The sequence below is a fragment of the Amblyraja radiata genome, chromosome 2 (assembly GCF_010909765.2).
Source record: "Amblyraja radiata isolate CabotCenter1 chromosome 2, sAmbRad1.1.pri, whole genome shotgun sequence".
Lineage (NCBI taxonomy): Eukaryota > Metazoa > Chordata > Chondrichthyes > Rajiformes > Rajidae > Amblyraja > Amblyraja radiata.
Window position 1 is genome coordinate 40,994,670 of NC_045957.1, and position 27,775 is coordinate 41,022,444.

The 27,775-nt window shown below is 41.3% G+C and overlaps 1 protein-coding gene across 1 annotated transcript in view; it reads right to left on the bottom strand.

Moving 5' to 3' along the window:
* Positions 1–8,306: 8,306 nt before the first annotated feature.
* Positions 8,307–27,775, bottom strand: part of lrrc72 (leucine rich repeat containing 72) — a gene marked incomplete at its 5' end in the record, with an annotated part of 29,975 nt that continues 10,506 nt past the window's right edge. Inside the window, 6 exons of the mRNA XM_033039319.1 lie at positions 8,307–8,613; positions 11,993–12,022; positions 14,818–14,845; positions 15,579–15,608; positions 25,331–25,477; positions 25,565–25,654. Of these exons, the coding sequence (XP_032895210.1) occupies positions 8,454–8,613; positions 11,993–12,022; positions 14,818–14,845; positions 15,579–15,608; positions 25,331–25,477; positions 25,565–25,654 (485 nt within the window). The remainder of the gene's footprint in view (positions 8,614–11,992; positions 12,023–14,817; positions 14,846–15,578; positions 15,609–25,330; positions 25,478–25,564; positions 25,655–27,775) is intronic.

The window sequence follows — 27,775 nt, forward strand, 5'->3', positions numbered from 1 at the left end:
TCCCCTTCTCTCCCTTTCTCCCGCGCTCTCTAAAGGACTTACCGTGCTCTGCAGCCGTTTACCTTCCACTTCATCGTGCAGACAGTGCTCCTCCGCTGTCCCTGGCCCCCACTTTCGCGATGTGTTTGTGTGTGTGTGTGTGTGGTCGGTAGCAAAGATCCTGTAGGATCTTTGGTCAGTAGATGCAGCTCACGCTTCGGTCGAGGCTTTCCAGGCAAGTGACCAAAACGTCTGGCGACTCATGGAAACCTTGGGTTGGGCGCAAGGTCACCAGAGGTTTCCGTTCAGGTTTCCCAAGTGGGACAGGGACTACCTTAACTACCTTGAACATATTCTAGTGGAGTGGAAGATTCACTCTCTGCTATACTCCAGATTCAAGGCTTTTAAGAAAGATGACCCCAATTATTGTACAATAAAGTCAAGTATTGCTTTCTATCAGCCAATCAGGGATTGGCTTCTGATGCCTGAGGCTCATTCCATAAAATAAACGTCAGATAACCATGGCAGGGCTTTGAATACCATCCTGGGTTAATAAGCTGAAATTGGGAGGGCGGCCTTTGGCATTGACACATCTTTACCAAACAAGCTCTATTCTTTAACATCCACTTTGAACAAAGTTCTACCAAAGCACATCTCCCCATCCCCTGTTTCTTCTTATCGAGTCCACGCACAAGATTAGAAGTTGTTCAGCCAGAGCTGAACACACTTCTCGGCATCTGCATACAATGGTGTCTTTCTTGTGCATCGTGGTGGAAAGATTGGTGGAAACAGGGTTGCAAGGTGAACGCTCTTTCCTTGACCCTGCTGACTGTCCCATGCATCTCTAGTGGCAGACTTCAGACCTGCTTTCAAGATAATCTCCATCATTCCAGACCCCAAGGGAAGAATTGACTGGTCTCATTGAGCTACCACTCAGTAGCTCCAAAATAGATCATATTAAAATGCTTCAACAAGATTTGTAAAGGCCTACATCTGCCATGTGTCAGGTTTTACGTGTCAGAATCACCTCGAGTACTGCCGTACACATGTAAAATTTCTTATACAAAATCAAAGCCATTCTGTGCCCTCTCAATCCTAGAACTGTCAAAGTTCTACTACCAAACTATCAATCCTAGAACTGTCAAAGAGGACTCTCGAACTTCTACAGGTGCACAGTAGAGAGCATTGTGGCTTGGTTCAGCAACTTGAGCGTCCAGGAGCGGAAACAAATGCAGAAAGTTGTGATCACTGCCCAGTCCATCATCGGCTCTGACCTCCCCACCATCGAAGGGATCTATCGCAGTCGCTTCCTCAAAAAGGTTGCCAACGTCATCAAGGACCCACACCATCCTGGCCACACACTCATCTCTCCGCTGCCATCAGGTAGAAGGTACAGGAGCCTGAAATCTGGTACATCCAGGTTCAGGAACAGCTACATCCCCACAGCCATCAGGCTATTAAACTCACCATCAAACAAACTCTGAACTATAACAGCCTATTGCACTTTATCTGTTTATTTTTGTATATATATATATATGGTCTATGCTATATAGACACACTGAACTGTTCTGTATTTATGCTTACAATATTCTGTTGTGCTGCAGCAAGCAATAATTTCATTGTCCTATCTGGGACACATGACAATAAACTCTCTTGACTTGACTATCCTGATATGTAGCATTGTCTTCCAACTGACACATTCCACATCTTCAGGATAGATTGTCATTCAAAGCAGTAGAACCAAGTTATTAATCTTTCAGAATGATATGGTTTCGTTCTTCACTTCTTACATTTATATTTTAGCTCCCAAACCCAGACAAGGTGCGTCCCTGGCACCACGTCCATAGCAGTTACAGTATTGCGTTTTGCATGTTCCGTGTAGATTACTGAATCGCTGATGACATTCTCAAGGAAAACCTTTATCACAATCACAATAATACTTTAGTAGCCAAGTATGTTTTGCAACATACCAGGAATTTCATTTGCCAAGTCAGTCATACAAATAAAAAGCAACGGAACACACAAAATACATTTTAACATAAACATCCATCACAGTGACTCCTCCACATTCCTCACTGTGATGGAAGGCAAAAAAAGTTAAATCTCTTCCCTTCTTTGTTCTCCCGCGGTCGGGGGCGTCGAGCCCTCCGTTGACGAGATGTTCTCGACTCCCATAGCCGGCGCCGTTTTGGCCCTCCACGTTGGGATGTCAGCTCCCTCGCGCTGGACGATCTGACCCCGCATCGGTGCTGGTCGAACCTTCCGCGACATTGGAGCCAAGGCCTCTCACGAGACTGCGAGCTCCAGATGAAAGCAACAAATTTTGGCTGCGGTTAGAGCGATCCCAGGCAAGGGATCGACTCCGATGTAAGTCCACGCCACGCAGTGGGGCCCAAGGTCAGCCAGTCGCGGTGGCGGTGCAGCACAGTCAGTGACTCTGGGTGGGCGGAGGGTCCAGACTGTCCCCAACTCTGCTGCAGCTGACGGGGCCATTGCCGGGTTTTCGACCCGTGTGCCCGCTGCCCGGAGCCGCGACCCCGCTCCACCCGGCCCCATGTGTGGGCGCTGCCAATTCACAGCCCCTGACAGTGTGGTCCACAGGGGGAGACGAGGCAGAGGGTGGCCATGGCGGGACAGAGCTGACCCCGGGGGGAGAGTGGGGGCTGTCCCGAGGGATGCGCTCCGTAGGCCGCTGACACCTTGGTGCTCAGGTTCAGAACAAAGATAATAGAGCATTTGGTTCAGAGCGCTCAGTCACCCTCCACAATCATTTACAGCACAAAAATGGACCATTTTTACGTTTTTTAACAGGTAAGAAAGTACGTGTTTCGTGAGTTACTAGCGTATGCGGGAAGTTGCCACATCCTCCCTAAGGTTTGAGCTGCTCCGTGCGTCACGCCCTTTGACCCGATGATCTTACGTGCAACCCCGTAAGTCAGTGTCTACATTTTTCTGTATAATCACAGATTTTTTGTTTTTTTAAAAAGGAGCCTGATTTGTGCTGTTAAGTCACAGAAACAACATTGTGATTAGTCAGATCAGATAAAAACAGGTAAAAGCCAAGTTTTTAAATAAAGCTTTGTCTTGGACTTTTGTATATTCAACTTTACTGGGAGAAAGCATACTTCAATCTTATTCCTGAAACAAACAAGCTAATGATGAGAAGCTTTTGATTCGCAGCACAAGACTTAGTCACACTGTCAAATTAGGTAATCAATAGTGTAGGAAGAAACTGCAGATGCTGGTTTACACCTAAGATAGACACAAAATGCTGGAATCACTCAGCGGGACAGGCCGCATCTCTGGAGAGAAGGAATGGGTGATGTTTCGGGTTGAGACCCTTCATTAGACTCTGACTTCTTCAGAGTCTGAAGAAGAGTCTCGACCCCAAATGTCACCTATTCCTTCTCTCCTGAGTGCTGCCCTTCCTGCTGAGTTACTCCACCATTTTGTGTCTATTTTAGGTAATTTATGGTATTGGTTACAAGTGGCGGTGATCCTCACACTGGCCTCATGTCACTTTCAAAATCAGTAGGTTAATTGATCTTTCAATAACAAATTAAATACCTCATGAAGGTAACAGTAAAAAATATGAAATAGATTTACTAAATTGTTTGTCACAAATCTCAAAAAGCATGCTGACAACACAACCCCAGCTTTTTGGTAAGATGTCAATGTGTGCTTTTTATCCCCCCAATTTGACCAGTTCTAAATTAATGTTTGTCTTGCTGCTTTACAAAACAAGAGGAAAATACTAAGGTGTTTCACTATTATTGATTATTATATGTTTATTTGCATTTTATTGCTATAGCAAGCCTGTTAAGCTGCAGCAAGTTAACATGTCATTGTTCCGTTGCCACTACATATGACTTGAATACTCTTGAGGGCTAAGTTACTAATTTCTTATTTGTACTTGTTCTTAGCTAAGGATGTTAAAGGCGTTTTTTTGGTACAATTTTATTTTTAAAGTCACTAAGTAAATAGAAATCTTTTAGCAAGTTGAAGGTGAAGTTTTAAAGCGATTGTAGAAATTTCATTTTGCTATTTTCCACTTTTGAGTAAAAGAAACACAGTAGGAATAGCGAACGGCATAAACATTTTTTTCTGTTTCCTAACGCATAGTTTTGCTGCAGGTAGGGAAGGAGAAGAATGGGCAAGATTTTGCTGCACTCGCACATATTAAATTAACAATAATCATTATAAATGACTAAAACAGACTGCAGCTTCTGAGCCCTTAAGTGGAAATTGAGGACATTGCTGCCATTGATATGATCCTCCATAAGGTGTGTTGCAACCCAATTTACAAAAATATGCAGCTATCATTGAAATCTTGTACCCAAGTACTAAATTATCAGTTGCAGTAATAACATTAATTTTTATTTTTGTGTCTGTTTTCTTAATCCTATTTTATGTACCAATCCCATTTCTCAATTGTTCTCATTCCATATTCTCAATTATATCAACTGTAATTGTTTCACCTCTTCAAGTTAAAACATCTGTTAAATCATCTCCTTGAAGGTTGAGTCGCAGGTTGATAGGGTAGTCTAAAAGGTTTTTGGCACATTGGCCTTCATCAGTCAGAGTATTTAGTTTAGAAGTTGAGAGGTCATATTGCAGTTGAATAAGATGTTGGTGAGGCCGCATTTATAGTATTGTGTTCAGTTCTGGGCACCATGTTATAGGGAAGATGTCAAGCTGGAAAGGGTACAGAGAAGATTTACGAGGATGTTTTACAGGATTAGAGGGTCTGAGCTACAGCGAGTAGGCTGGGACTCTTCCTTGGAACGCAGGAGGTTAAGGGGTGTATAAAATCATGAGAGGAATAGATCGGATGGATGCACAGTCTCGTGCCCAGAGTAGGTGAATTGAGAACCAGAGGGCATAGGTTTAAGGCGAAGGAAAAGATTTAAAAGGAATCTGAGATGTAACTTTTTCACACAAAGGGAGGCAGGTGTATATGGAACAAGTGGCCAGAGGAGGTCATTGAGGCAGGGACTATCCCAACATTTAAGAGACAGTTAGACAGGTACATGGATAGACACAAAAAGCTGGAGAAACTCAGCGGGACAGGTAGCAACTCTGCAGAGAAGGAATGGGTGACGTTTCGGGTCGATACCCTTCTTCAAACATGGATAGGTTTGGAGGGATATGGGCCAAATGCGGGCAGGTAGAACTGGTGTAGCTGGGGCATTTTGGCCGGTGTAGGCAAATTGGGCCTTAGGGCCCGTTTCCACACTGTATCACTATGACTATGACTTTCTGTATAAACAGCCCAAGTTTTTAATCTTTATAATTAAATTTGCTGCTTTCATGTCATGTCACGTAAAATCAGCTGTGAAAATGTGGATTTACATCCTGCTGTCCATGGATAATGAGGCCAAATGAAATGTTGTTCCATGTTTGTTTTGGTGTTGGAATTTGAAAGGCGTGGCAACAGCTCAAACTGGAATACACGAGAGAGTAACTATTCATAGAAGTAACAAATTAACAACATACCGCCTTTTATTAGAAAAAAATGTGACCATGAAATATTCGGAATAGACCACAGATAAAAGCCATTGAAAATTAGCAAAAAACAACATTTTGTTGTGGTAAGTGAGTGGTTTTAAAGATTTCTGTCCCGCATGCACTAAATTCATTGCCACTGGTAGAAAGAATAGTTGTACAACCACTAGAGAACACATTAACAATATCCCATTGGAATTTTGCATAAAAGACTGATTCAAAAGAAAATATGCTAATTTAGACTAATGGATTTCAAAATATATTTGTATGTGAAGACACAACAATAATCAAGCTGCTTCAATTATATCTGCTAATAGTTAACATTTAACAATTGGAAATCACAGTCCAGTACCTAGAGAGACAGGGAATAGTGGCAAAATATTGACATGATGGTATGCTTCGCAACATAGTCCACGTATTGACATTTTTTAATTACATGTACTTTGTTCAAATTTAATGTGTGCCACTTGCTAAGCCGAAGGTCACTTCAGAAGTAACTTGCTATTTACATACAATGTGACAAATAGAAAATGTACTGTGTACTGCAGAGAGTCTAGGTATGTAATTATAATCCAGACAGACTCATTTGGGTTGGACCTGTTATTTGCACGTTGACATCAGATTTTCAAAATATACACTGTTCCAAGCTCTCTCATGGTAAAAGATTACCAATCAAAGAACATGGAGCAGTTCAGCACAGGAACAGGCCCTTCAGCCCACGATGTCTGTGCTGAACATGTTACCAAGACCCATATTCCTCCATTCCCCGCATATCCATGTGCCTATCCAAAAATGGTTAATTGCCATGACCGTATATACCAGCACCAGCACCCATGTTCCAGACACATCACCCTGTGTATAAACTCTTGCTCTGCACTCTCCTTTAAACTTTTCCCCTCTCACTCTAAACCTACGCCCTCTAATATTTGATATTTCAATCCTCAGAAAAAGGTTCTGACACTATGTCTCGCATATTTTTATATACTACATCAGATCTTCTTTCAACCTTCGGTGTTCCAAAGAAACCAAACTACGTCTGTCCAACCTCTACATAATTAATACCTCCTAATCCAGGTATCATTCTGGTAAAACTGCTTGGCACCCTTTCCAAAGCCTCCACATCCTTCCTGTATTGGGGCAACCATAACTGCATACAATACTCCAAATATGGCCCAACCAAAGTCCTATAAAGCAGCATCATGACTTTCCAACTCTTATATAATGCCCAGACCAATAAAGGCAGGCATGCCATATGCCTTCTTTAACATTCACTCCACTTGTGTTGCCACTTTCAAGGAGCTATGGACTTGGAGTCCACGATCCCTCTGTACATTAATGTTGTTAAGGGTCTTGACATGATTTGTATATTTTCTCCTGTCCATTTGACCTCCCAAAGTGCAACACCACACACTTGCTTGGATTAAACTTCATCTGCCATTTCTCCCCTCCTTTCTGTAGTTGATCATTATCCCGCTGCATACTTTGACAGCCATCCTCCCAGTCCACGATCCAAGCAATCTTGGTGTCATCTGTAAACTTAAACCAACCTGTCCATGTTTACATCAAGTTTCTAGTACAAACAGCAGAGGTCCCAGTACTGATCCCTGCCAAACCCCACTGGTCACATTAAGGCTGGAGAGCTATTGTCCTTCCACCACAGCCCTCTGATTTCTATCAGTTCTGAATCCATTCAACCAAGTTTTTATTCAGCCTATCATGTGGGGCTTTATCAAATATCTTACAAAAATCCATATAGACAACATCCACTGCCTTACCCTCATCGATCACCTCCTCAAACTACTTATTAAGTTAGTGAGACACAACCTGCCCTGTACAAAGCTGCGGAGACTGTCCCTAATTAACCCATTCTCTTCCAAATGAGAGTAAATCCAATCCTGAAGAATCCTCTCCAATAGGTTTGCTATCGTTGACATGAAGCCTACTGGCCTATAAATCCTTGGATACTCTCTACGTCCCTTCTTAAACAAAGAAACAATATTAGCTACTCTCCAGTCTGGGACCTCTCCTGTAGCCGGAGAAGATGCAAAGATTTTTGTCAAGTCTCCCACAATCTCCTCCCTTGCCTTTCTCAATAAACCGGGATAGATCCTGTGAAACCCTGGGGATTTATCCACCTTAATGAATCTTCAAGAGCCCCAACACCTACTCTTTCTTAATATCAAACTTCCCTTGCATCTTCCAGGAATCAGGGATGTTTGCAAAACCTGTTTGGAAAATGTTCAACAAACCCATTGATACCTGGTCCTGGAAATTGCAGGCCTAAAGTCATTTGAAGTGAATAAGGGATTTGGGAAGGCACAGAACGTGTCCTTATGAAACACACAAAAGCAACCTCAAACTACCGACACAACCCACTAAACACCTCTTGTGGCAAAAAACTGCAGATTATATAAAGTAATTCCCAATCCTAAGGAATAGTTTAAGTAGAAATTTCAGACAATTTACATTTACATTACAGAACAGATGCATTTAATAATATAAAGCTATTGCAGTGTAAGAAAGTTTGTGTTAAAAGTATCATCTGACCAGAAAGTGCTTGATTTAGTTATCTATTTCAAAGAAGAGTACAAAATTTACAACTTTGCAGGAAATAAATATCAGGTCCAGTTGATTATGTGTACAAGGTAAGAGTGCAATGAAAATCTTGCTCATGACAGCATCACAGGCACATAGACTCCCAGGACAAGACAAAAACATAAGTTACACTAAAATCACATAAATTCTGCAGTCAGTTGAACAAAAGAATGTGCCAATACAAGAGAGTGGAAAATAATAAAATCACAAATTAATTGTCGAGGGAATTTGGGGAAATTTTCATTTAATTGTTCAGATGGTAGTCAAACAGTAGCAATAATCGTGTTCAAGGTTATGACATTTACACAAACTATTTTAAAACATCCTCCCAGTGTGTTTTTTTTACTGTGGAATTTCCCTTTAAATTCTCGCGGTTATCTGAATTGAGTAATGATCTGAGATGTTTCTGTCAGTTCATCTCCCTGGCGTTTCTGCTGTGCATTGGGCACTTTGCTCCAGTCAAAAATGGAATGCTCCATCATTGATTTTTGCTTTACTCGTTGAACAACATCAATCTTTGAAGCATCTCTGAAACTGACAGAAGGCTGAATAAACATCACCCTTATTAAAAAAAATCAAAAATTTCATATTATTCAACATAAACACGGGAATTATATGCTAGTGAGCCTCACGTCAGTGGTAGGGAAGCTATTGGAAGAATTCTTTGAGATAGCATTTACTCCCATTTGGAAGAGAATGGGCTAATTTGGGACAGCCAGCACGGCTTTGTACCTGGCTGGTCGTGTGTCTCACTAACTTGAGTTTTTTGAGGTGACAAAGGAGATTGATGAAGATAGGACATTGGATGTTGTATACATGGATATTAGGAAGGCTTATAAGTTTGCTCATGGTAGGCCTCTCCAGAGATTAAGATGTATGGGATTCACGATAACTTGGTAATATGGATTCGGAACGGTCTTATTCATAGAAGACGGAGGGTTGTGATGAGAGGTTGATATCTTGACCAGTGGAGTTCTGCACGAATCTGTGCTGAGACTACTGTTGTTTGTGATATATATGAATGACCTTTCATTGCATGGATAAAACTATTATATAACAAACCTACGGCTAGAATACTAACTAATAATATATTATCCTCGAAATTTGAACTATCAAGGGGCAATAGACAAGGTTGTTCATTATCTCCGCTGTTATTTGCTTTGGTAATTGAACCCCTTGCTGAAAAAATAAGAACACACCTGGATATTTACAGTTATAATACAAAATATTCAAATAACAAAATATCCCTATATGCCGATGATGTACTACTGTACATCACAAAACCACAAATTAGTATACCGAATATATTAAATTTAATTGAGGACTTTGGATCCTTTTCAGGATATAGAATAAATTGGAACAAAAGTGAAATTATGTCGATAAAACCAAAAGACTCAACACATCTCAGGAAATTCCCCTTTAAAATAGCTACAGAAAAATTCAAATATTTGGGAATTGAAATTACTAGAAACTACCAGGATATGTTTAAAGCCAATTATAATCCCCTACTTAAGAAATTAAATAATTTGATTAAATTCTGGAAAACACTTCCGATGTCCTTAATAGGCAGAATAAACGCTATAAAAATGATTTTCTTACCACAAATTCTATACCTATTTCAATCAATACCTATATATCTCCCAAAAAAGTTTTTCAAAAAATTGGACTCAGACATTACAAATTTCATATGGGATTATAAACCCCATCGAATACAAAGAACACACCTTAATAAACGAAAAGAGTGGGGGGGTCTAGCGCTCCCTAACTTTATGTATTATAATTGGGCAGTAAATATTAAAAATATGATTCACCTGCTGGGCAATTCTGCCCAGCAGGCGGACTGGATTGTAATGGAAAAAGGGGACTGCTCCCCGAGTAATATAGGAGCGATTATCCTCTCACCAATAAATCTGAATAATAAAAATTATAATAAAAACCCAATTATACATAGCACAATTAGAACATGGAAACAAATAAAACAGAATCTAAAATTAAGAAACCTATCTCTCAATACCAATAGCCAATAACCCATCGTTTAAACCATCAATCATAGACAAATCATTTATACAATGGGAAAGAATGGGAATCAAAACGCTCGAAGATCTGTATGAAGTGGGAAAATTACTATCATTTCAACAACTACAACTGAAATATAATTTGAAAAATAACCAATATTTTAAATATCTTCAAATTTGTGATTATTTGAAAAAATACACAAAAGACTATCATAATATGCCTTCCGACTTACTGGATGAAGCAATGAAGACAAAGGCGGAATCAGCTAACTTAATATCGTACTTATATAATATCATTTTAAACATAGAAATACCCACAACAGATGGAATTAGAAGAGACTGGGAACAAGAATTAGCTATAAAAATTTCAAAAGAGAGCTGGGATAATCATTTACTACAGGTGCATAAATGCTCGATCAATGTACGACATACGCTTATCCAATTCAAAACATTACATAGACTATATTATTCAAAAACTAAATTAAATAAAATCTTTCCTAATGTTTCACCAATCTGTGATAAATGTCTGTGTCAAGAAGCTACCATAGCGCACTCTTTTGTTTTTTGTACAAAAATCCAAAAATTCTGGCATGGAATATTTGATATTTTTTCAAAATTAATTAAAATAAAACTGATACCAAAACCAGAATGGATCATTTTTGGGATATCGGAAGGTATCCCTGAATTAAACGTGTATCAGAAGAATTTACTCAATTACGGGCTAATAATGGGAAAAAAGCTCATACTTAAATTCTGGTAAAATGCGCCCACACCAACAATAAAAATGTGGACATCAAATATGTTTGAAACATTACATCTGGAAGAGATGAGATTCCTCTTAGCAGGTAAAGCAAACCAATTCCAAAAGACGTGGTCTACGTTTATGGACCTATTACAAGCATGAGGTGCAATAGTAATTTTAAAAATAAATAAATAAATAAATGGTATCAGGACCTGGCATTGGGAGGTAAAACAACAAAAACAGACTTGGTTGGTAGTCTTTCTGCGGAGTTTAATGTTATAATAGAGCGATTGTCCTTACTTTCTTTTTCTTTCTTTTCTAGGGTCTACTTTCTTACTTTACTTCCTTCTCTAACTTCTTTTCTAAGGGGCTTTCTTTTCCCAACACTCTCTTGCACTTCACAACTCTTGCGCACCTTCTTTACTTTCCTTACTTCTATCTTTTTCTTAAAGCTTTAAAAAAAAAAAAATGAAGCGGTACAAAAAATGTATTAAGATATATGTGTTGTGTGTTATTGTAATTTACCGTACTTCTAATAAAAATAATTTAAAAAAAATAAAAAAATGAATGACCTAGAAGTAAACGTAGATGGGTTGTTGAGTAAGTTTGCTGACAACATCAAAATTGGAGGAGTTGCAGACAGTGAGGAAGACTGTCAGAGATACAGTGGGATACAGATCAGCTGCAGAAATAGGTGCAGAAAATGGCATATGGAGATTCACACCTAACAAATTCTCTCATCTACTCCTCTGGCACCAAGGAAGTTTTCTGCCTCATTTGCATCATGTCTATCATGTCAGAATCAACTAAATCTTGGAACATTGAGCTGCTAGTTTCTCTCAATCTAGTTTCTGTAATGGCCCGACATCATATTTCCATGTTGTCGGAAAGAACTGCAGATGCTGGCTTAAACCGGAGATACAAAATGTTGGGCTAACTCATAACAGGCAGCATCTCTGGAGAGAAGGAATGGGTGACATTTCGGATCGAGACCCATCTTCAGACTGCAGACTGAATTCAGCTATTCTTGGTGAATTCCTTATTTTCACAAGAGGGACTCAACAGCAAGTCATTTTCTCAGAAAAATTGCATCAAAATGGAAGGCAAATTTCTCAAGACCATTACTGATATTTGCCCAGAATAATAACATGCTTACCTTTCTGATGAGGAACTGCTGACATCCACCCTAAAGTAGAAAGGTAATTACTAGTCGGATTAAGTGTTTACTTAGTTTGTAACATCTAAATATTAAGATTTAGAAACATAGAAAATAGGTGCAGGAGGAGGCCATTCGGCCCTTCGAACCAGCACCGCCATTCATTGCGATCGTGGCTGATTGTCCTCAATCAATAACCCGTGCCTGCCTTCTCCCCATATCCTTTGATTCCACTAGCCCCTTGAGCTCTATCTAACTCTCTCGTAAATCCATCCAGTGATTTGGCCTCCACTGCCCTCTGTGGCAGGGAAATAGAAACATAGAAAATGTAAACAAAAGTGATTTCTAAGGCTGATTTTACTATGCTTATCATTTCATTTTGAATACTCCTTAGATTTTGTCTGATTATTGTTCTTCACTGGGATATCATATGTTATGATGTTACGATTAGTTTGATCATTGCACCTGTACGTAACCATATGTGTACACGGTAATAAGCTCAACTTTACTTAAGTGCATTGACCTGTTTTTTTTATGGAAGGACTCTGACCTTTGTGGAACTGAACACAGGACTTTGCCAAGGGCAAACAGAAAATCAAATGTAAATACTTTAACCAGTTGCTAAAAATAAATTATCAGCTAGATCTCTTCCACTTGTATATGTAGGTGGGAAGGGAATTACAAGTGCATGCAATCTGACCTTTCTGGTAAACGTTGAATGCACATGCATTGTATGGCATTGGTAACGTCTTCATCCAGATATCATAGACATAAAAAAATAAAATTGCTACAGCCTGGCACATAATATTTCTGGTTAACTAGGTGGAAATAACACAACCTACTTAAAATAGCTACAACATCCTTAAATTACCCTTCCAAATAGAAAACACCCTGGGATGCTGTAGACACCCATATTACAAGAGAAGAAACTGTTCTATCAACTCAGTCATCATAAAATTTCATGGATATCTAAAATACTTCATTGTGGCCAAATTTTAATACAATTACTGCAAAAAACGGACTATTCTAGAGTCATCATAAAAGCTCCGTAGCAAATCCAGTAGATTTCCATCATGAAATTTTGTCCTTACACAAAGGAAAAATTGCTGCAAAGTGTTACTAAAATCTGCAGCAAACGCTGGTATATCGTCACAACATACAATATGGACAATGTTTAGGACTCCTCTATCTAACACCAACAGCCTCATTCAAGCCATTCCACTTTAAGCTTTGCAGCTGCAATTCCAGCATCTAACAAAATATTTTTGATTGAACAGTACCATAATTTGTTCAGCTCTGCTGCCTCTTCTATAACTGGAAAATCTTTAAATTTTTGGATTTTGCTTTTGGTTCAGTTAAGGTTTTTTTTAGTTCAACCAAATTGTGGCTGAGTACACAATTAGGGATCATAAATCCAAAACAAATCAAATAAGGAATTCAGAGGAAAAGTATTATTCAGCATGACTTGACTGTAGAAAACATTATTGTGTGGAACACTTGAGGCAATAGAAATAAATGCATTGGAGAAGTTGGTCAAGCATAAATCTGGAACTCACTGCCAGAGGAGATGAGGGAATCAAATATGATCACTATATGTATAAGAGGCATTTAGTCAAACAGTTAAATAGGCAAGGTATAAAAGGACACAACCATAAGGCAGGCAAATGGATTAGTGTAAATGAGCGAAAAGGTCAGCATGGACATAGTGGGCTGAAGGACCGTTTCTGTGTTGTATAATTGAGTCCATGGATACTTTGGAATAATAACGTGAAAATGGGAAGAAAGTTCATATGAAGCATGGTCGCTGCCATGGACCAAATTATTTGAATGTCCTGTACTGCAGATTCTATGCAATTGTTTGCAAATTATATATTTCTAAAACTACAATAAACCTGTTGAGGGAAAGAATAGATTTTTAAAAAGTACATAGTAAGTAAACTTCCAATACAAATTTCCTGAAGATTATCTAAAAATGCTCATTGATGAGCAATTAATTATAATAAAACGACAAAATTCCAATTACACCGACTATATTTTCTGGGGTTATTTTTAACTCTAGTTAAGAAACTCAAATTAAGCAGAATAGACGACTAATGAATCAGTTGGGTTAATGATAGTATGTGTCTGGGATTTTCTTAAGCCCCTGTCCCACTTAGGAAACCTTAACGGAAACCTCTGGAGACTTTGGGCCCCACCCAAGGTTTCCGTGCGGTTCCTGGAGGTTCCCTGAGCTTTTTGTCAGTCTCCCTACCTGCTTCCACTACCTGCAACCTCCGGCAACCACCTGCAACCCCCGGGAACCGCACAGAAACCTTGGGTGGGGCACAAAGTCTCCAGAGGTTTCCGTTCAGGTTTCCTAAGTGGGACAGGGGCATAGACTTGACTCCAAATGACCAGGTAACCAAAACTAAATGTATTGGTCAGAGAACTAGGATGGGGGAGGGATGGAGAGAGTGGGAAAGTAAGGGTTACTTGAAGTTCGAGAAGTTAATATTCATACCGCTGGGTTGTAAGCTGCCCAAGCGAATTTGCTATTCATTGCTATTCTTATAGAAAGAGGCTGCATATTTTAGGTAATTAAACCTTGCATTCAATAAAGAATCCATGAGGTTTTGTGTGGCTATAATTTGCATTGGGATTAATATTAACAGAGAAAACATATAAAGTACAGAACTAGTACTTATCAATACTTTAGTGTCTTAATGTCTTCCAATGCCAGGGAAGAAGAATCTGAACTTATTTCATAACTACATGTGCTTTCACACCATTTCATGAATGTTGATGTTATAAGCATGTTCTTAATGTAAATTAAGAGGGATACTAACATTATCTTTTTTGGGTTCTTGAGAATACCTGAAACAAAATAAATATAGTTTTTATATTAGGTAGACTAGTGGAGCAAGAGGTTTCATGCTCTTTTCACATTGTTTAATCTCTAAAGTACAAATACTCTTTTTGAAAGTAAGGAACAAAGCACTGCCTGAAATTTGAACACATAATTCTTCTTATTTGCACTGGGAATAAACACTGTTCAAAGTAATTGCAAAATCAAATTAGCGGTATAACTAAGCACTTTAAAACGGGCTCAATTTGAGTGTGCATTGTGCAGGATTACATTATTATCCATTTCAATTTTGGGCCATGAATTTAAATCCAATTTTGATTAGTGAGATTTAAAACTAATATCTGAAGTGCCATTCTTTTGGTAAAAAAGCACTGCACAGAACTCTGCATTGTTTGATCAGGGAGGAATTTTGGATAGCTGAAAAATGCTCTAGCAATGTTATATCCCACTCAGTCATCAAGAGTGCTCCACTAACAAAACTGAATCTTAGAATATATCACAGTGCTAACAAAAACTAACACAAATATGTGTAGCAAAGTGCCATGATTTGACATTGTATTAACTAATGTCCTACAAAGTGGTCGATGCTGAAATCAGCTGAGCTGATTATTCCTTATATTCCTTATTTTCACTAGAGGGACTCAGCAAGCCATTTTCAATAAAATGGCATAAAAATAGAAGGCAATTTTAGCAAGACCTTCACAATTATTTGCCCCAGAATGGGAATAATAATATGCTTACCTTTCTGGCGAGGAACTGCTGACATCCAACCTGAAGTAGAGAGATAATGACTGGTAGGATTGATTAATAGTTTATGCAGGTTGTGGCACCCAAATATTAAGATTTAAATAATAGTGATTTCAAGACTGATTTTACAATGGCTATCATTTTAGTTTTGAATAATCAAATTTTAAATTTTACTCAAAAATACTAATCTTTTTCAGATCTTGCAGAGTTTTATTGTTGACAAAAAGAAACACATTTTTAAAATAATTAATCCACAAATTATTTGTGTCCGAATAACCATCGAAAGAACATGAACTACTAGCACCTATTCAAACTGTTTTGAGATCCATCAGTCTAATTCATTCCAAAGCTAGTTTTAGCCTTGATCTGGGTCTGAACCTAATTGCTGAACAGCAGAAGAAAAATGAGAAAACAAATGAGATTAACTGATTGACTATATGAAGCAAGGGTGGGGAAGTTGCTGGATTCAATTATAAAAGATGAAATAGCGGCACATTTGGTTAGCAGTAACAGGATCGCTGCGAGTCAGCATGTATTTACGAAGGGCAAATCATGCTTGACTAATCTTCTGGAATTTTTTGAGGATGAAACTAGGAAAATGGACAAGGGAGAGCCGGTGGATGTAGTGTACCTGGACTTTCAGAAAGCCTTTGATAAGGTTCCACAGATTAGTGGGAAAACTTAGAGCACGTGGTATTGGGATGTAGGGTACTGACATGGATAGAAAATTGGTTGGCAGACAGGAAACAAAGATTAGGGATTAACAGGTCCCTTTCAGAATGGCAGTCAGTGACTAGTGGGGTACTGCAAGGCTTGGCGCTGGGACCGCAGCTATTTACAATCATATCTATATACTTTTAAAACTCTGTGTGTGTGTGGGTGTATGTCATTTTGATTTTGCCTTTGATTTTGCCAGTGATTCGTTATTCCGCGAAAACCAGACGCAAAAATGCCAAGATTTTCACCATTTCGCTAGCGATTTTACTTTTACATTCGCATATCCACTCCTTGGTCAATTATTTCCCCAGATTTTGAGTAAAATTGATCACAAAACTCACACAAAACTATTTAAAAAAAAATCTAAACGGCTTACCAGCTGCTGACGTCACAATGCCCACATGCCGACCAATCCAAGCCGCTTCTCTCTCTCTCTTCATTTGGCAGCCCGGCTCTCCTCCACTAACCCCCCCACCCGTTCCAAGTACGCTCGTGCCACGCCTCCCGCAGCTCCCACGCCCGTCCGCTCACTCCAACCCCCCCACCTTCTCAAAATTCTCTGCAGATCGGGAGGTCACCGAAGGTCACAGCCGGTCACCAGAGATACCGGCTTGAACATGGCAGCGTCAGTTATTGTCGCGCGGGGCATAAAGGGCCTGTCCCACCAGCATGCGATTGCATGCGTCTAGCACGACCAAACATGGTCGCTTGAGGCATACGGCTACGCGGGGCCGGTCCCAATTCGAACCGCGGAGGCATATGGAGTTGTGTGGGGCTGGTCCCGACATCATACTCACTAATCAGCTGGGCAGGAGGCGGGCCGACTGAGGGGGGGGGGGGTGGGTGGGTGACTAGTGTGTGTGTGACGCGGCAGGCTGCTCCCCTGAATTCCATAGAGCTGCCGAAAGCTTTTGTGCATGAGACGCGCACGCTTCATTTCCAGAACATTCTGAACGCGTGACGCACGGTTGCATTTCGCTCTCTCTGTCTCTCCCCATCTCTCTCTCTTCCCATCTCTCTCCCCCCTCTCTCTCTCTCCCCCCTCTCTCTCTCTCCCCCCTCTCTCTCTCTCCCCCCTCTCTCTCTCCCCCCCTTTCCTCTCCCCCACCCCCCTGCCCTCCCCACCCTCCCCTCCCTTCCCCTCCCTATCCCCCCCTCCCTTCCACCCCATCCCCTCCCCACCCTCCCTCCCCCCTTCCTTCTCCCCCTCCCTCTCCCCCCTTCCCCCCCCTCTCAGCCCCCCTCTCTGCTCCCTCTCTCTGTCCTCCCATCTCTCACCCCTCCTCCCCTCCACCCCCTCTCTCTCCGTCTCTTGCTCTTCTGTCTTAGCCCCTTTCTCTCTGTCTCCCCATTCTCTCTCTGCCCTCACTCTCCCCCCCCCCCCCCCTCCCTCTCTAGACGCGCCTGCGAGTTGGGGGCTATGCGTCAGTGGATAGGGCGGTTATGGGGTAAAAGGAGCAAATTAATAATATTAATATAATATCAAGGGGGTAGTTAGCGTGTTTGCGGGGGGGTAGTTAGTGTGTGTGACACCGCATGCCGCCCCTCCCTCCCCCGCAATCACACTTTGGGGGAACAGGTCTAGTATACATTAATGATCTAGATGAAGGGATTAAAAGTAACATTAGCAAATTTGCAGATGACACAAAGCAGTGTGGCAGTGTGAACTGTAAGGAGGATGCTATGAGCATGCAGGATGACTTGGACAAGTTGGGTGAGTGGGCAAATGCATGGTAGATGCAGTTTAATGTGGATACATTTTAGGTTATCCACTTTGGTGGCAAGAACAGGTAGGCAGATTATTATCTGAATGGTGTCAAGTTAGGAAAAGGGGAAGTACAACGAGATCTGGGTGTCCTTGTACATCAGTCACTGAAAGTAAGCATGCAGGTACAGCAGGTAGTGAACAAAGCTAATGGTATGTTGGCCTTCATAACAAGAAGAGCTGAGTATAGGAACAAAGTGGTCCTTCTGCAGTTGGACAGGGCCCTGGTGAGACTACACCTGTAGTATTGTGTGCAGTTTTGGTCTCCAAATTTGAGGAAGGACATTCTTGCTATTGAGGGAGTGCAATGTAGGTTCACGAGATTAATTCCCGGGATGGCGGGACTGTCATATGTTGAAAGAATGGAGCGACTGGGCATGTACATACTGGAGTTTAGAAGGATGAGAGGGATTCTTATTGAAACATATAAGATTATTATAGGTTTGGAAATGCTAGAGGCAGCAAGCATGTTCCCGATGTTGGGGGAGTGCAGAACCAGGGGCCACAGTTTATGAATAAGGGGTAGGCCATTTAGGACGGCGATGAGGAAAAACCTTTCCACCCAGAGAGTTGTGAATCTGTGGAATGCTCTGCCTCAGAAGGCAGTGGAGGCTAATTCTCTGGATGCTTCCAAGAGAGAGTTGGATAGAGCTCTTAAAGACAGCGTAGTCAAGGGATATGGGGAGAAGACAGGAATGGGATACTGATTGTGGATGACTAGCCATGATCACAGTGAATGGTGGTGCGGGCTCGAAGGGCCGAATGGCCTATCCCTGCACCTATTGTCTATTGAGAGGATGACATATCCACTTTCTAGGATCCGTGTATACTTCTGTACCATTTAAGGAAAACATGGTCTACCTCAGTTCATTAATCGCTCTCTGCCTTAAGTGCACAGAGGATGCTATGGCAGCAACCTATACAGCGATTCATTGAGTTTACATTAACAGCATTTTGCAGCTATCAAGAGCAAAATCAGGCTGTTGTTGAAACACAAAAATCAAGTTCTCCACGAGTTATGCACCACCCTGATTTGTTGTTATCTGCTGTTCTTCTGTGGTTTCTCAGTCCAAGTCCTGAAGCTACTGTTTGGTCATGGGAATACCATCTTCAAAACAACTGACTATCTTTGGTCAGCTGCAATTGAGAAAACATTTTATTGAATGGAATTCAACTTTTCTAGCTACTGTACATGAGTTACTCACTGATTACTTGTCCCGTAGCATTAATATTCCTACTGATGCAGAACAGCTAAAGCTATTTACCACATCTCTTGGATTGTAAAATCTCGTTATGTATTATTAATAAGTGTCCTGTGGCATTGGTGCTTTGACTCAACAATATTCAGTCATTTCTACACAACATTTATAATTTGGGCTTGTTAATTTAAAACTGTAGCACAAAGTTATACAAAATAAACTGTTAATTTTAATTTCCTGGAAAGAACCACAAATCTAGCAATAATGAATAAAAGGAAATATTTGACTGGTGTTACTATAAAATAACATCAACTAATACTAATAAAGTAGCTTTCATAATGACAGGTTGCATCTAGTGGAAATGTTTAATCTTTAGGTTTAGGTTTATTATTGTCACATGTACCAAGGTTAAAAGCTTTGTTTTCCATGGTATCCAATCAGATTAGAAAATACTATACATAACTCAAATAAATAGGTAGAATGAAGGAAAAAATACAGTGCAGAATTTAGTTCTCAGCATTATAGAGCAACAGCTCCAGAGGCAAAGTCCAATGTCCGCACTAAGGAAGAGGATAATCGGACAGCACCCGAGCTTATGTAAGGAACATTTAGAAATCTGATAACAGAGGGGAGGAAGCATTCTTGAATTTTGTGGTACGCGTCTTCAAGCTTCTGCATCTTCTGCCTGACAGGGGCGGGTACAAGGAGGAATGACGAAGATAGGAAAGGTCTTTGATTATTTCACAAGGCAGCCTGACGTGCAGATGGAGTGGGGAGTTTGGTTTCCATGTTTAGTTTAGTCAGAGATACAGCGCGGAAATAGGTCCTTTGGCCTACCAAATCCACGCTGATCAGCGATCCCCACACACTAAGACACACACACACACAAGACAGCAGGTGTATTGGAATACCAATATCTATAGGTTCCCTTGAAAATCACACAACACCCCTACTTGGAAACATATTAATTTTTTTCATTGTCACTGAGTACAAATTCAGGAATTTCTAATCCTAAAATTAATTTAATTTAAAAATGAAATTTCCGTCCTCAATCTCCTCCATTATTTCTGACATGCCGGACTCATGTAATAATAATCAGTTTACTAACATATAAAAAAAGGAACAAAAATGTATTTTGCACTGAATCATATATTTTGGCAGTTTTCAAAAAATGTTGAAGTAAATACATCTTCCAATAATAAGGTGTATTTTGAAGTTTTCTAAACATATATAACATTAAAAAATATGTTACCAATTGTCAGGCAGTTTGGTACATTCAAGCTTCAATTTTCATTTACTTTTTGTAAATTAATATCTCCCTGCTAACTGCACTTACGAAACAAAAATATTTACTTATTTGAAGCATATTACCAATATTCAATCTCAAAAGCACTATTGATCTCGCTTTCCAACACAAAAATCTATTCATTAGATAATGCACTCTTTCCACGGAAAATATTGAACAATATAAAAGTCATGAATGGAAATGCAGCTTTGGTCTCAACAAAATTAATAATGGATAACTTACACTGACCAGTGAAGAGGCATAATTTCCTGATAATTTCAGCATGAAAGCAATCTAATGTGCATGTGAACAAATATATCGAAACACAAACATGACATTTGAATGTATTCAATTTACAACACTATGTATCAAAACCAGATATGAAGAAGTATACCTCTCTATAAGAATGTCTTAATTTTTAAGCTCATCACAACCTTTGAAAGAATAAAATCTATTATCAGTACAGACCTTACTAGTAGTTACTTATATACTTAATTGTTATATACTTAACTGTTATATACTTTACTTCTCCGTGGATTGTCACCTTGGTGGAGAAGCTTGTGCGGTCCTGAGATCCTGAGAGCGATGCCGTCTGGAGCTATGCTCCTGGTAGGGCCACCCATGGCGGTAAGGTCAAGGGAGAGGTCTCTGACAAAGAGCAATCTAACCTAGACCTCGACAGTGGAACAGGCAGACGATGATGGCACACTTTAGTGGAGTGTCACAATGGCTGGGAAAGCGGATGAAGGCTGCAGCAGAAAAGGGTCTCCGGTCGTCTTGGACTCCATGCCACTGTATCCTGACCCAGATCTGTCAAGAACTGTGTGGTGGCTGTCTGTGCCCCAGTCTCCCCACGTTAAACAAAGTCACGCACAGGTGTCCTCCATATAGGGAATCCACCTAACACACTGGATTAAGTCCTATGGTGATCAGCAAGTGGCGACAGGGGCAGGATTGTGAGATCTGGAAGCTTGTCATCCTAGTCATGAGCTTCCTAGTCATGAGCTTGGCACATCAGGCGGTGGGTGCTAGATTCAGTCGCTGGACTCTTGTAACGAGGCAGAAGTGCCCTTCGGCAGCTGCACCCACGACTGAGCAGTCCTCTTTCGGATCCACTGTGCTCACCCCACTTGGGGAAAGGGCTAGAAAAGGTGCCCTATAAATAGCCTGCCTCAAACGTATCGACTGGTTACCAAATATGAACATGAACTTTGGAGCATGGAATGTGCGTACATGGATGGATGGTGTAACCAGCAACAGACCAGAGAGGAGAACCGCGATCATCGCAAGAGAACTGAGAAGATGCCGGATTGACACAGCTGCCCTTTCCGAAACCCGGCGGGCAGACGAAGGACAACTGAAGGAGGAGAACGATGGCTACACTTTCTTCTGGAAAGGAAAAGCTGCTGATGAGCCCAGGATCCATGGTGTTGGGTTTGTCATCACGAAACAGCTCATCAGCCACCTCTCTGAACTTCCTGTGGGAATCAGTGATCGTCTCATGACCATCCGTCTAGTGTTTGCCAACAACCAGATGGCGACAACTGTGAGTGCCTATGCCCCTACTTTAGACTCTGAAGAGGAAGTAAAAGAGATCTTCTACGCCTGCTTGGATGAGAAACTGTCTAAAATCCCCAGGGAGGATAAGATTATTCTTCTCGGAGACTTCAACACCAGGGTCGGCCGGGACCAACACCTCTGGAAGGGTACCACAGGAAAGAAAGGAATCGGGAACATCAACTCCAATGGAGCTCTACTTCTCAGCAAATGTGCTCGGCATGACCTCATCATCACTAACACCCTCTTTCACCAGAAAAAAACAAACTTAAGGCATCTTGGAGGCACCCACGCTCCAAACAGTGGCATCTCATTGACTATGTCATGTACGAGCCAGGGACCGCTGTGACGTGAACATCACAAGGGGCATGATCGATGCAGATGACTGCTGGACAGATCATCGCCTCGTCCGTTCCATGATGTCCATCAAAGTCAAGAGGAACAGGAGGATTCAAACGAAGCAGATCTGGCCAAGGCTGAATCTTGAATGCCTGGAGGAAGTTGCCAGCAAGTAGCGATTTCAGGCTTCTCTTGGGAAAAGCCTCCAACAGGAATATCCTGATGATATTGAAGGGCACTGGAGCTGCTCAAATCCACCATCCTTCATACCTGTAAAAACATCCTTGGGTGCAAGTCCAGAAAACACCAGGACTGGTTTGACGAGAATGACACAGAGATAGAACAGCCCATCTCCAAGAAAAGGAAAGCCTTCTGTGCCTGGCAAAATGATGTAACCTGCAAGGCTAAAAGAGCGGCTCACTCCAGAGCCAAGGCGGATGTCCAGAGCCGGGTGAGGGAGATTAAGAACTCTTGGTGGACAGATAAGGCTCTGGAAATCCAGAGATTGGCAGACTCGGGTGACACCAGAGGCATTTTCAGCACTACTAAGGCCATCTATGGTCGAAGCTACCACGGCCTAACAGCCCTGCGCTCAAAAGACGGACAAGAACTGCTGAAGGACAATGAGTCCATTAACGCCCGATGGAAAGAGCACTTCCAGGAACTCCTCAACCGTGACAGCACAACTGAACCAGACATTACCCACCGCATCCCGCAGAGTCCCATCAGAGAAGACATGGAAGAACCTTCCACTATGACAGAGGTTCAAGATGCCATCAAGAGCCTTAAGAACAACAAGGCCACCAGTCCAGATGGGATCTCAGCTGAGATCTTAAAGGAAGGTGGACTGGAGTTCCTGTACCACATCCACGCCCTACTCCTCAAGTTCTGGGAAAAAGAACTTCCCTCAGAACTCAGGAATAGTGACTATTGTCAAGAAGGGGGACAAGGCTGAATGTGGAAACTACAGGGGCATCTCGTTCCTGTCAACAACAGGCAAAGTCCTGGCTCGTGTCCTCACAAACCGACCTCTACTACTGTCTGTGAGGTACTCCCAGAATCACAGTGTGGCTTCCGCCCATCCAGAGGTACAGCAGATATGATATTCACAGCACGCCAACTCCAGGAATAAAAGCGTGAACAAAGGCAGCCTTTGTACATGGCTTTCATGGACCTAACAATGGGTTTTGACTCAGTAGACCGCCAGGCTCTTTGGAGCATACTATCAAGGTACTGTTGTCACGACAAGTACATCAGAATATTGAGGATTCTACATGATGGCATGTCAGTCACAGTGCTCAGCAACTGCGGCTCTGAGTCTGAGCCCTTCACTGTGGAAACGGAGGTCAAACAGGGGTGCATCATCGCACCGACCCTGTTTGTCGTCTTCATTGCTGCCATACTTCTGCAGACAGCATCGCCACAAACAGAACACGCTTTTTTAAGAGCTTCTTCCCTGCAACAGTGAGACTCTTGGCCAAAACAAAACAAAATGAACTGATGTCCTGATATAGGGTTTGTGCAAGTTACAATGCTCTCACTTTCCCCTTTATATAGGGTTTTAGGCATTTTCTTTTTTTATTTCTAGAGTAGTATATGTTTTTATAGATTATGTGTCTTCTGTGTGTCTTTTTAATTTTTAATTTGACTTGACTCTCTGAATAACCGCACAAGAGTTCCTATGTGTGTAAGCACAAATGGCAAATAAAGTTTTTGACCTTTGACCTTTCACCTCATTGGTGAAGAGTTGCTACAGGGGATCCCTATCTTCTACAGAACTGATGGTGGGCTCTTCAACCTTAATAGGTTGAATGCCAAGAGCAAAGTCAGTAACTTCAGTGCGCGGACTCCGCCATTGTAGCACACTCTGCAGAAGACGTCCACGCCATCCTGAATGCCTTTGCCAAGGCATACAGAGCCATGGGTCTAGCCTTAAATATCAAGAAGACCCAGGTCCTACATCAACCTCCACCCAAACAACCGTCTACCCAGCCCACTATACAAGTGGACTACACAACACTTGAAAACGTTGACCACTTCCCCTACCTTGGCAGCATTCTTTCCTGAAAAGCTGACATCGATTCTGAGATCAACCATTGCCTGAGCCTACACCAGACTCAGGAAAAGAGTCTTTGAAGACCGAGACCTGAAGGCCCAAACAAAACTGCTGGTCTACAGAGCAGTTGTCCTCTCCACCCTGTTGTATGGAGCCGAGTCATGGACCACCTACAGCAGGCACCTGAGAGCTTTGGAACAATACCAACAAAGATCCTTACGAAAGATTCTGAGGATCAGCTGTGAGGACAAACGCGCCAACATCAGCGTTTTGGAGGAAGCCAACATGACCAGCATCACCATCACAATAATGCAGCACCAACTTCGATGGACTGGCCATGTCATCCGCATGTCCAACACACGTCTCTCTAAATAAATCCTGTACTCTCAATTGAAGGAAGGTCGGCGAGCCCCCGACGGGCCAAAGAAATACTTCAAGGACACATCAAGAACAGTCTGATGAAATTCCACATCACATCAAGCAACTGGGAGCACATTGCATTGGACAGGTGCTCCTGGAGGAAATCCATGCAGGAAGGAGCTGCACTTCACAAAATGGAACTACGCCGTGTCGCAGAGACAAAGCGACAGCACCGTAAGGAGAGGGAGAAGGGGGCTCGACGACTACCAACCACCGCCAGTTCTCCACTGCCCACGTTGCATCAAGTTGTGTGTATCGCGGATCGACCTCTACAGACATCTGCAGACCCACAAGTAGACAACCCTATGGAGAGGACAGTCATACTCGTTTCGAACGACCGCCGATGATGACTTAACTGTTAAAATGTAACTAATCAATTCAATTATTAAATTGTATGTAGGTTCCTACTTGGATGTGCACTTCCACTTCTCTTTGATACTTTCTGTTTAAGTAAATGAGTTTGTATCCTCTGCCCAAATGCTAATGATTGACGGACTCGCATTCGGTCTTGGTTGCAGAAATCCAAAGCAGCTTCCCGTTCTTTCTGATGTACATCTGTAAAAGTAAAGTCAAAGTACCCGCTGTGACTTCTCCAACAGTCTGAATTCAGAATTATCAGTGAGGAAAATTTGAGTAACTCACATTGCCTATCAAGCAGCTGCACTGAAGGTAGATGGTAGATTACATACAAGCGGTAATCTTTATCTTGTGACAAAGGATTATTGAATATATCTAAAAGAGATTGACATTTACAACAAAAAATGAAACCATGAAAAGTGAACTAATTGTTTACATTCATGACTATATTTAAATACTGAAATATGTTTTAGTCAAAATCATTGGGCGGCACAGAGGCGCAGCGGGAGAGTTGCTGCCTTACAGTGCCAGAGACCCAGGTTCGAATCTGACTATTGGTGCTGTCTGAATGGAATTTGTATATTCTCCCTGCGACCGTGTGGATTTTCTCCAAGTGCTCCGGTTTCCTCCCACATTCCAAAGTTTCTCCAAGTGCTCCACTTTCCTCCCACATTCCAAACTTATGTGGGTTTGTAGGTTAATTGACTTCTGTAAATTGTCCCTAATGGGTAGGATAGAACTAGTGTATGGGTGATTGTTGGTCAGCGTGGACTCGGTGGGCTGAAAGGCCTGTTTCCACACTATCTCTAAAAACTTAGAAAAAAACTAAAATAAAAATATAGGTCTAACAAAGCAAACAATCGATCTGACCCACTGAACTTCATGAAGGTTTTTATACCAACTTAAAAATATCAAGCAAGCAAAAATAATCTAACTTGTGAGTGTAAATGGAAGCAAGTTAAACTATTCTAGAGTTGGAAAAAATGATAGAAAAATGGATAGTGTAGCCTTGGGGGCAATTGGAAAAAAAGAGAACCATAACCTTATTTATTACAACATGGGAGGAATCCATTCGGCCCGTTGGATCTAGGTTCACTCCCAAAAGTGCATAAATAAATTCCATCCCCTCTCTTGGATCCTTAGAACCTGCAACTTCTTTGATCATTTTGTTATTTACCACTACTAGGTACATCTTTTGGTCATGGGTGGCTCCATGAAGAATGTGGAAACACCATACAGATAGCATTCGAGATCAGGGTAGAATCTGGGTCACTGAAGCTAAGGCAGCGGCACTAACTGTTGTGTCACCATTAAAAATATGGAGATGGCAGTGGATTAGGGATCACTATGAACGAGAGGAATGTGGTGGAGTTTAGAAAATGAGTAATAAACTTTTCGATAATCTCAAGGATTAAGATTGAAAGGCTGAACAATACATTTGTTTGTGAAAGCAAAATAAAACAACTAATTAAAATCCAAAAGTACCACACCAACAATCATATTTACACTTTGCAAATACCCTTGTTTTAGTAGTTTAAGTCCTTTCATCATTAGGCATAGATATAAATTGAATAATTAACAAAATATGCCTTATTTTAAGAAAGAGAAAAAAAACAATTGCAGAAACCCATGAAAACCTGCTAGTATCATCCAGATGTTTGCACATTAAAACTGCTAACCCAACATGCTTGGGATTTTGGTAGTGCCGAACTAGCAGCTTTTCCAGACTTTTAGATTTTATTCCAATAAATACAATATACTTTGGATTCATGTTAATTTTAGATATTAATAATTCTTTGAGTGAAACAGTTTTCCTGGGAATGCAGGAAGTAAGGCCCTGGTGAGCCTCAAGGGAACATGAGTAAGTCGGGTGAATTGCAGAGGAAAGCAGGAATTGTATTTTATGGAAAGTACAAGAATTGGGGTCCTGATGTGTAAGGGTCCTCAGGGAGGTGGCTCTAGAAATAGTGGACGCATTGGTGATAATTTTCCAATGTTCGATCGATTCAGGATGAGTTCCTGTGGATTGGAGGATAGCTAACGTTATCCCACTTTTCAAGAAAGGAGCAAGAGAGAAACGGGTAATTACAGACCAGTTAGCCTGACTTCGGTGGTGGGAAAGATGCTGGAGTCAAGTGTTAAAGAGGTAATAATGGGGCATTTGGATAGCAGTAAAAGGATGTCCAAGTCAACATGGATTTATGAAAGGGAAATCATGCTTGACTAATCTTCTGGAATTTTTTGAGGATGTGACAAGTAAAATGGATGAAGGGGTGCCAGTGGATGTAGTGTATCTAGACTTTCAGAAAGCCTTTGATAAGGTCCCGCACGGGAGACTGGTGACTAAAATTAGAGCACATGGTATTGGAGGTAGGGCGTTGACATGGATAGAAAATTGGTTGGCAGACCGGAAGCAAAGAGTAGGAGTGAAGGGTCCTTTTTCAGAATGGCAGGCAGTGGCGAGTGCTGCAAAGGCAGAATTTCAGCCGCCTTCAG